The sequence below is a fragment of the Xyrauchen texanus genome, chromosome 37 (genome assembly GCF_025860055.1).
Source record: "Xyrauchen texanus isolate HMW12.3.18 chromosome 37, RBS_HiC_50CHRs, whole genome shotgun sequence".
NCBI classification, from domain to species: domain Eukaryota; kingdom Metazoa; phylum Chordata; class Actinopteri; order Cypriniformes; family Catostomidae; genus Xyrauchen; species Xyrauchen texanus.
This window is the reverse complement of record NC_068312.1, coordinates 1,087,300-1,098,575: the sequence shown is the minus strand read 5'-3', so window position 1 is coordinate 1,098,575 and position 11,276 is coordinate 1,087,300. Positions and strand designations below refer to the sequence as shown.

Below are 11,276 nucleotides of genomic sequence, written 5' to 3'. Positions count from 1 at the left end.
CTGTCAATTAATCTGTCACTATGGGTCTCAGGTGCACGCCCCCCCACCCCCGCTCAGCCCCGCCCTCGGTTCGTCCCCTCTATCCTCGCTGGGGTCTGCCCACTTTTCGAGCATTTTTCAAATATTGCTAGTGGGTGGAGTCAGACTCTGAGCAGGGGTTTAGTTACCCTTTAAAACAGTTTTCATGAACTCTCAATTGTTGTGAGCGCATCCGGTTAAATCAGGGTCAACATAGTGGACATTCAGTGGTTAAATTAGCAACTATATGGTCTGTTATTAATATCTAGAAGAACACAGTATTAGTAAACTTATATTGATTATTTAATTTCTGTTCAAATAAATGTATTGAAGATTTTTAAATTGCATAAATGTAATAAAGGAAAACATAAATAAATCAAGAGTTACACACTTCAGATCACTCAAAACAGTTTTAATGATTATGTAATAATTTATCTGAATGGCTGATGTCATCTGTGTGTGATATCATTTAATAGCATGATCTTCAATTACAGCATGGGACTCCACTATCTGTTTTAAAATATTTACCACCAAAAATACATGCTAATGAGAGAATGTCACATTAAACACTTAATTATCGAAGAAATCTAATGATTTAGCACTTGTCAAAGATTATCGACATGTAATAATTGACTGAGCCTATTAAAATTGCAATCAGGTGATATTAAACATTATAAATAGCACAATTTATAGTCACTGATTTGTAGGAATGACCCAAATATTAAACAAACCAAAGAAGGAGTCTCTAATACTTTAAGAGACACAGGTAGAGATATTTCACTTCATACAGTTTACAGGACTGCTTTGATCTGCTGTAACTGAGGTTGAATGGAAATATGAGGACAATAAACTGAAAGATGCAACATAGAATGAGAAACGGATATAAGAACGAGTCTAGTGTCAAAGCGCTGATGACTTGCAAAGAGGATTAGGTGTTGCCTTGCAGAGAATTCAAGAGTACAAAAGGAAGTGAAAGTAAAGCAGGGTTTGGAGTAGATGTTACCGTAGAGGCTCAAAAACAAGAAAGAGGAAGTACTTGAGGTAAACACAGCTCAACAGGAAGTCATGCTGGCAGTCCAAAGAGGTGTGATGACTTCTCCAGAATAGGCTAAATGCCAACGGCTGTTGTGACATACTTCCGCTGAAATGTCAGCCACCACGAATACTTCCGGTTAGCCTAAGCGTCGACTTGTTTTAGTAGCTGCTTCTAGTTTTTTTACAGTCTATGAGTTGATATGAAGTCATCAAAGTTTAAATACCAGAGAGTGTCTGGTACTACTGCCGAACACTGCTGTGTGCCACAGTGCCAGGCATCCGGAAAGTACAATTCTGTACTTAGTTTTTTTACTTTTCCTGCTGATGAGGAGCTGAGGCGTAAGTGGATCGTCAATATTCGCAGGGACAAATTCACCGTGACGCCTCACATCCGGGTGTGTAGCCGGCACTTCAGAACGGAAGACATCCGTGAACCAGCATCAGAAACAGGTCGTCGGCTGTTAAGAAAGGGTGTTGTTCCGGTTTTATTTGAGTAAAAATCTGTTAGTGAACTTTAAAATGTGCAAAGTGATACAGGGATTGTTACAATTTATTTAGCCTATAGTTGACCATGTCAAATGTAATATATCATGATTAATCTCACTATACTTATTTTCAAATAGCAGTGCAGAATAAGTAATGAAGAAATTATAAAAACTCCAAAATCTTGCTTCTGTGGGAGCCATTAATTTTACATTCTTTCTGGCACACCCTGTATTCATATTTCACATGATATCTCAGGTACCATATGATTCATATAGTGCAATGATGGTGTTTATCTGGATCTAATTCACAGCAATGATATGGCTCACAGAAACTTCATTTTGACAAAAAAAGAACCTGTTTCTTCTGAACCTGAACTGAACCTGCAGGATGACTTTCCCTTACACTCAGACAGTGAGGCTTCTGGCTTTTCCTCATAGATCTGAAGCACTCAGACCTAACCGTGACCTCTCCTGACTCCTTGTTTGAAACTGTGATTAACATAGATTTTAGGGTATTGCATTTCAGAAACACAAAATATTCATGATGTTAACCTATCACTCTGCTAACATTATTAACATTGCTTCCTCACTGTGCTATCTTTGGCTAGTAAAGAGCCAATGAGCTAGCATGTATCGTTTTTGGTAAACTCAAAACAGAGGCTTGTTAACTTACCTTCGTAGTTGTTTATATAGCTGGACACATACAATTTAAAACCTTTGTCCTTTTTTGATGTTGGTGTCTTCGATGTGGTCTGGATGATCCAATGTACATCGTTTGCCGTTATACTTGGCAGGTCCTGCAGCGATCACGTAAAAAACGACATAGCTACAGCGTACGCTACCGAAGTACTGAAGCTGGCTGAAGAATGCGGAAGCACCAGAACGGAAGTGCGCGGCATTAAGCCTATTGGCCTTTGGTGGCACAAAGTGAAATGATTAAAATACTGATTCTGTCTGATTCTAACGGAATGGAAGTAATTGAGACTGAAGTGCAGAGGTGGATCTAGAATTTTATTCATGGGGTGGCAAGGGGATGGCATAAAGATTATTAGGGTTGCCAACACCAAAGCATGTGCTCATGCCTAGTTCTTATAGATTAAGGTACCAATCTCAATTAAATCTCTTTTAAACACATCAACAAATTCTAAATATTGCTTAGCTTGACATAAAACTGGCAATCTGGAATAAACGTTCGCCACATTATGCAGGTCAGATTGTTTTATGGTGTTAAATGTACCTGTGCTGCCCCCTTGTGAGAAGAGTTATTTGTGTTTTGAGTTTCTTGTGTTTTGTCCTCGCAGAGTTGCCGTAGGGCAGTTGTTCTCTTTACAGTCCCACAGCAAGTCAAACTCCAGAGTGTTAAAGTCTGTAAATTACTATTTTGGTCCCTGAAAAATATCTGTCTGTAAGTATTTGTTTGATAGTAATCTTAGCTTCCTTTAGATACCAAATTTAGTCATTTTAGCATGTTTTCAATTCGTAATTTGTAAGAAAATATGTGCGCTAGTATTGTTAGCTTCCCTATGGCATTTTTCATGTATATTAACATTGTGCTATTCGCTCGCTATGCAATCATTTTTTGAGGGTTTTGGTTAATTCTAAGCTACTTATTTTATATTTGTATTGTATATTCACCATATTGAGATTGTAATATGCTTCTCTTTGTTTCTGTATGTTACAGTTTTACAGTACTTCCAGTAAACACACTAAAAGAGCAAGATGCTTTCTGGTTCTTTATTGGAGACTGTTAGCTATCTGTAAAGCTAGTTTACTCACACTAGTAAAGGCAGAATAGTAAAAAGACAGATGGAAGGTCAGCCAAAAGTCGACACAGAAGACAACACTGCTGTCCCGGAACACCAAAGTACAGTCAGCAACGTTGGTGACCTGTGGGAAACAAGATCGAACTGTTCCAACATATCACGTGCCAGCCAACGGTCACGCCAGCCAACGGTCACGTGCCAGCCAACGGTCCAATGCAAGCGTTTGGGCAGCAAAAGCACGTGCTAAAGCAGCTGCCACTCAAGCACAGGCATCATATGCTGAAAGAGAAGCAGAGGTGATAAAAGAAAAGGCTCACATCGAGGCTGAGGCTACAAAGAAGAAAGCAGAGCTCAGCACTGACCTCCTCAAACTGCGTCTACAGAGTGCAGCTGCAGCATGCCTCTAGCACCTCTGAAGGTGGAGATACCTGGTTTCCAAAACACAGCGAGAACGTCATCGAGTCCATACCAGTTCCACCTCCGCCAGCTAATACTCGCTTTGACTCCGCACAAGCTACCACACAAGGGCTTCCAACAGCTCAGCGAGTAAAAAACAGTGGTGATTTTGTGCAAAATAAAGTCAAAGAGCATAGCGTACAAAACAGTGAGATTAGTGAATATGGGTTTCAAGAGCTACCAGTTGCGCATTCTCCACAGCATGGCATCATCAGTGGAGCAGATCGTTCTTATGCCCAAAGCTCGTTCAATAATGCCTTTTTCACATCCCACTCACAGTATCCAACCCCAGTTACTACTGACCACAGATTTCAGCCACATTCTATGAATAAGTCTGCCCCTTTCCAGCCCAGGCTATCGTCCCCACGCCCTGTTGTCAGTGCAAGTGAGTCCAATTCCCCGGCCACATCAGACTTAGCCAAATATTTGATTCGCAGAGAGTTGGTTAGCTCAGGTCTCGTTTGATGATAAGCCTGAAAATTATTGGGCTTGGAAGGCATCCTTTTTGAACGCTATAGTAGGACTCCCCAAGAGAGGAGTTGTATCTCCTCTGCAAGTGGTTAGGCCCCAAATCATCAGAGCAAGCGAAACGATTAAGGGCTGTACACACCTATGATGCCACTGCTGGTGTCAAAATGGTGTGGCAAAGACTGGAGGACAGCTATGGGTCCCCTGAAGCGATAGAGAACGCTCTCCTGAAAAAGTTGGAAGATTTTCCCAAAATCGCAAACAGAGAAAATCACAAGTTAAGGGAGCTAGGTGATCTCATCTCAGAGCTTGATGCTGCCCGTGTAGACGGTCTCCTACCTGGCCTGAGTTACCTAGATACGTCCCGGGGCATCACTCCTATTGTTCAGAAACTCCCATTCCACCTCCAAGAGAAATGGATCACTTCAGCATCCTACTACAAAGAGCAACACCATGCTTCATACCCGGCATTTCCTGTTTTCGTGAAGTTTGTGTGCGACAAAGCCAAAACTCTTAATGACCCAAGCTTTGCCCCCTTGCTTTCTACTGTTGCCCAATTGTTTATAGGCCTGAAAGACTGAACAAGCCCAACTTCAAAACTGTGGTATCTGTTCGAAAAACTGAAATAACTCCTCCAAAATGTTATCGTGAATCCTCTGACCAAAAGGTGGTTGACCCAGATAAACAGTGCCCGCTCCACAACAAACCACACTCCCTTCGCAAGTGTCGTGGTTTCAGAGCAAAGACCTTGGATGAGAGAAAAGCCATACTGAAAGAAAAGAACATTTGTTGCAAGTGCTGTTCCTCCGTTAACCACATGGCAAAGGACTGCGACACAAGTGTGCATTGCAATGAGTGTAAAAGCGACCACCACACCACCGCACTGCACCCTGGACCAGCACCCTGGAAAACGGAAGCTCCAGGCTCTGCAGCCCCTAACGGGCATGGCGGGGAGCAACCAGAAAGTCCTACCCGAGCCATTGTGTCCAAATGTACAGAGATCTGTGGCAAAGGCAACAGCTCACGCTCATGCTCCAAAATCTGTCTAGTAAACATTTATCCTGCTGGACACAGGGAAAAGGCAGTGAAAGCCTATGCTGTGTTAGACGAGCAAAGCAATAGGTCTTTAGCAAAGACAGAATTCTTTGAGATCTTAACGTGAACACAGGCACCAAAGTTTACACTTTGAAAACCTGCTCAGGTGTAGGAGAGACAAGGGCACGCCAAGCTGATAGGTTCATAGTGGAGTCTCTCGACGGCAACATTAGCGTCCGGCTTCCCACATTAATCGAGTGCAACATGCTCCCAGATGATCGATCTGAGATCCCGACACCGGAGGTCGCAATACACCACATTCACCTCAAGCATTTGGCAGCCAAGATTCCAGATTTGGACCCAAATGCTTCAATACTGGTCCTCCTCGGTCGGGACATACCAAGAGTACACAAGGTCACACTACAACGGCCCCCACGATGCTCCGTACGCTCAGCGCCTCGACCTGGGCTGGGTCATAATAGGTGAGGTCTGCCTTGGGGGTGCTCACGTGCCAAGCAAAGTCAGTGTTTACCGCACAACAGTGTTGAACAACGGATGTACAACTCTTCTGGACTCTTGCCCCAACTCATTCCATGTTAAAGAAAAGGTCCTGAGCTCTGACTCCCCATTTAACTCTTTGAACATGTCCAGCCGAATGGACATAGATGAAAACGACTGTCTCACCAACAAATTGTTCATGAGAACCCCACATGATGACAAACCCGCCATGTCAGTGGATGATGAACTCTTCCTGGAGATCATGGATGAGCAAATGTTCATGGACGATTCCAACAGCTGGGTGGCGCCACTACCCTTCAAAACAAACAGGCACAGATTACCCAACAACCGAGACCAAGCGGTCAAACGTCTCAATTCGCTGCGTCGCATGCTTGACAAAAAGCCCCAGATGAAAGAACATTTCTTGAACTTTATGCAGAAAATGTTTGAGTCAGGACATGCCGAACCCATCCTGCCACCCGACAAAGACCAAGAGTGTTGGTACCTTCCGTTTTTTGGTGTATACCATCCTCGCAAACCTAACCAGATACGAGTAGTGTTTGACTCTAGTGCCACTTACGAAGACACGTCTCTGAACAATGTTTTGTTGAGTGGTCCAGACATGAACAACACACTTATTGGGGTCCTCTTGCGTTTCTGCAAAGAACCTGTAGCAATCACTGCGGACATAGAGCAAATGTTCTATTGTTTTGTCATTCGTGAGGACCACCGCGACTTTGTGCGTTTCCTGTGGTACAAAGGTAACGATCCCACAAAAGTCAACAGAGAGTACAGAATGACTGTACACGTGTTTGGAAATAGCTCGTCTCCCGCCATAGCAATATATGGCCTCCGGAGGGCGGCGCTGGCTACACAAGAGGAGTATAGTGACGAGGCAAAACAGTTTGTTCTTAAAAACTTTTACATTGATGACGGACTGGCTTCCTTTCCTTCAGATGCCAGCGCCATCCAAACTCTGAAAAGCACCAAAGAAATGCTTGCAGACTCTAACATTCGCTTGCACAAAATAGCCTCCAACACCCCAGGTGTAATGGAAGCGTTTCCCTCTGAAGAACGTGCAAAGGAACTGAAAAACCTTGACCTTGGTGCAGATCTCCTGCCCTTACAGAGAAGTTTAGGGCTTAACTGGGATTTGCAGAATGACTGTTTCACCTTCCTTGTGTCAAGAGAATACAAGCCATTCACAAGAAGGGGCATTCTTTCTGCTGTTAACAGCTTGTATGATCCCCTTGGGTTTGCAGCCCCCATCATCATGCAAGGCAAGGGTCTCATCAGAGAATTGTGCTCAGAGAACTGTGAATGGGACACTCCATTGCCAGCAGAAAAAGAGGCACAATGGAAATCTTGGAAAAACTCGCTTGTTGACCTTGAGAAACTACAAATACCCATTGTTGCCAACTTAGCGACTTTGTCGCTATTTTTAGCGACTTTTCAGACCCCTTTAGCGACATTTTTTTCAAAAAAGCGACTAGCGACAAATCTAGCGACTTTTTGGACAAACCTTAGCAACTTTCCAAATTCCAAATATCGCCAGTACTGCAAGCGTGAGGTCTTACTTCCCCGCTGCGTCTGCTCTGTTCAGTGAGCGGCTGAGAGGAGCAGCACATTCCGTTGACTGCACGCCAGCGGACATAGACATGAATGAGCTGCGCATGTGCACGCTGTGTTAGCAGGAAACAATCAGTGATCACATATCAGCTGCCTTCACATTCTGTGGAATCTAATTGTCTCTATGAGTTATCAATGTACATGTAAATATAACTGATAATATCACAGCAGATATGCTGTCTTCAACTTACATGTATAGTGATTTTTGTCCAACGATGTCGAGGTTACAAATCTGGAAATTTGTCAGTGCTGTGGAAGTAACTGCTGGTTAACATGTAACGTTAGCTAAGTTGCGTTCCGTTGTCTAACAGAAAATATGTAATTGAGAACCGTTTTACTGGACATTCGGCTATATACTTATATAAAAACAGTATGAGCACGGTTTAGGGGAGATAACCGTTATTATAAACTGAAGTAGGCTACAGTACAGACAAATTAGGCAGAATGCAAATACGACGTGATGACGTCATTAATATGCTAATGACGCATGACGTCATCTGGCGACATTTAGCTACTTTTTGGCAGGCTTTAGCTACTTTCCATTGAAAATTGTTGGCAACACTGCAAATACCTAGACAGTATGTGAACACGTCACTGCAATCTACCTGTCAAAGAGAGCTATGTGTCTTTGCAGACGCTTCTACAGTAGCCATTTCAGCAGTTGCGTACCTTCGAGTCATGTCCACGTAGGCTTCTGCATGGGCAAGTCCAAATTAGCTCCTAGACAAGTCCACACAGTACCTCGCTTGGAGTTATGCGCTTCAGTTCTGGCGGTGGAGCTGGCAGACATGTTGCTAAATGAACTTGACATCGAAATTCACAAAGTGAAATACTACACTGACAGCCGAGTAGTCTTAGGCTATATCAACAACACAAGCCGAAGGTTCTATGTCTACGTAGCCAACCGTGTTGCTCGCATCAGAAAGTCATCCGAACCCAGTCAGTGGCACTTTGTGAGCACGGAAATCAATCCTGCCGATCATGGATCACGGTATGTGCCAGCTTCACTACTGAGTTCTACCAATTGGTTCACTGGTCCCGACTTCTTGAGGAAAAGTGATGGAGAGTGTCCTGTGCAACCAAATAGCTTTCAACTTGTTGAACCTGCCACAGACAATGAAGTCCGCCCTCAAGTCTCGACATTTGCAACTACAACTGTGGAAAAATCGCTCGGTTCACACAGGTTTGAACGCTTCTCCAGTTGTAAACGTCTTACTCAAGCTATCGCCAAACTCATTGAAAAGGTCAGCTCTATTTCAAAAGCTCCTGAATCAAAGATGGACGCTCTAACACAAGCAAAGTTAGTCATTGTACGAACTGTTCAAGGTGAGACATTTGCAAAGGAATTAAAAAATTTGAACAAAGGAAAGGACATACTAAAACACAGTCCACTGAAGAATCTCAATGTGTTTTTGGACAAAGAAAGACTGGTGCGAGTAGGAGGACGTGTGACTTCTGCTGAAATAACTCAAGAACAAAGGCAGCCTATCGTAATTCCAAAGAAGCATCACATTGCTGCTTTGCTGGTTCAGTTCTACCATGAACAGGTTGTGCACCAAGGTAGACACATCACAGAAGGAGCCATCAGGTGTGCAGGTCTGTGGATCCTTGGAGGAAAAAGGTTGGTGACAAATCTTCTCAACAAATGCACAACCTGCCGCAGGTTAAGAGGAAATGTACAACAACAAAAGATGGCAGACATTCCAGCTGATCTTCTCTTCCAAACTCCTCCTTTCACACATGTTGGAGTGGACGTGTTTGGACCATGGAACATCAGCATCCGCCGGACGAGAGGTGGAGTGTTAGAGAACAAACGCTGGGCAGTAATGTTTACCTGTTTAGTCACACGAGCAGTTCACATCAAGGTAGTTGAGTCCCTCTCCACTTCAAGTTTCATAAATGCTCTCAGAAGGTTCCTGGCCATAAGAGGCCCCACCAAGCTCTTTCGATCAGATTGTGGAACAAACTTCGTTGGAGCGTGCAAAGAGCTTCAGATAAGTTCAGAAGATCCAGAGCTTCAATCCTACCTCAAAAATGAGGCATGCACTTGGAAGTTCAACCCACCTCACACCTCTCATATGGGAGGGGTGTGGGAAAGAATGATCGGAGTGGCCCGACGTATTTTGGACGCTATGATGCTGAAAGTTCACTCTCCAAATCTGACTCATGAAGTACTTGTGACGCTCATGGCAGAGGTAACAGCCATAATGAATGGTCGTTCATTAGTACCTGTGTCATCCGATCCTGATCAACCCGACTTGCTGACACCAAGGGCCCTTCTTACTCAAAAAATCTGTCCCGTCTCTATTCCACCTGGAGACTTTGATTCAAAGGACTTGTACCGGAAGCAATGGAAACAGGTGCAAAGTCTTGCCAACTCATTCTGGAAACGATGGCGAGAAGAGTATCTTGCAACCCTTCAACCAAGAAGAAAATGGCAAGCAGATCAACCAAACTTAGCCATTGGTGACGTTGTTCTCCTAAAGGACACTCAGGTCAAAAGAAACGAATGGCCTACTGGACTTATTGTGGACACTTATCCTGGTCGAGATAAAAGAGTACGTAAAGTAGATGTACGCATAATTAAAGAAGGTACTGCTAAGGTGTACACAAGACCTATTTCAGAAATTGTGTTATTAGTTAAAGGTTAATAGTGTTATAGCAGTATACCAGGCGGGGAGTGTGCTGCCCCCTTGTGAGAAGAGTTATTTGTGTTTTGAGTTTCTTGTGTTTTGTCCTCGCAGAGTTGCCGTAGGGCAGTTGTTCTCTTTACAGTCCCACAGCAAGTCAAACTCCAGAGTGTTAAAGTCTGTAAATTATTATTTTGGTCCCTGAAAAATATCTGTCTGTAAGTATTTGTTTGATGGTAATCTTAGCTTCCTTTAGATACCAAATTTAGTCATTTTAGCATGTTTTCAATTCGTAATTTGTAAGAAAATATGTGCGCTAGTATTGTTAGCTTCCCTATGGCATTTTTCATGTATATTAACATTGTGCTATTCGCTATGCAATCGTTTTTTGAGGGTTTTGGTTAATTCTAAGCTACTTATTTTATATTTGTATTGTATATTCACCATATTGAGATTGTAATATGCTTCTCTTTGTTTCTGTATGTTACAGTTTTACAGTACTTCCAGTAAAACACACTAAAAGAGCAAGATGCTTTCTGGTTCTTTATTGGAGACTGTTAGCTATCTGTAAAGCTAGTTTACTCACACTAGTAAAGGCAGAATAGTACCCGTGGATGGAGAGTGCATGCATACCCAATGATATTCTGCCAATAAAATCCTGTAGGCCTACCAACTTTGTAACAGCTGGAAAAAAGCCATTTGAAAGGGAACATTAACAGAGAGTTAGTTCTAAACAAAAATAAACTCTAGGAAAACTGTACTTAGGGTGGCAGTGCTGCGAAACTCATGAATATGAATTATTTTATGCTCATAAAAGATGATTTTAAATCCCCTATTTTGATAAACAATCATTATCAATGACCGATTCAAGCACTCCAATAGATATTTCACTTTATATGGTAATTTCATCTCTACATCTGACTCTATCAATCTTGGGATTTTGATAGTCAGAACACTTAAGCACTTGAATTAAGAACAGGACTTATTGGTCTAGTGATTATTTTTTTTGAGTCTAGTTTTTAGAGGTTCTGGGTTCTAATTTGGCCTAGGGGTTGCATAGACTAGTTTACTACAACTAACCTAGTTGATGCTGTCAGCCTGCAGTCGACCAGTCGCTCTCCACGTGATTTCTAAAAGGTGTCTGTAGGAAATACAGCAGGAGTCACATTAAAAGAGCCACAAGAAGAATGCACAAAAACTGCTGACACTAAACATCACTGATAACAGCCACAACAAACTATTATAATAAAATTCAAATG

General features: G+C 42.7%; 1 protein-coding gene across 1 annotated transcript; it reads left to right on the top strand.

Moving 5' to 3' along the window:
* Positions 1-7,425: 7,425 nt before the first annotated feature.
* On the top strand, positions 7,426-10,534 carry LOC127630972 (uncharacterized). Its single transcript, XM_052108897.1, has one exon. It carries the CDS (start codon positions 8,008-8,010, stop codon positions 10,036-10,038), a length of 2,031 nt encoding a protein of 676 aa, XP_051964857.1. The 5' UTR covers positions 7,426-8,007; the 3' UTR covers positions 10,039-10,534.
* The last annotated feature ends 742 nt before the right edge of the window (positions 10,535-11,276 follow it).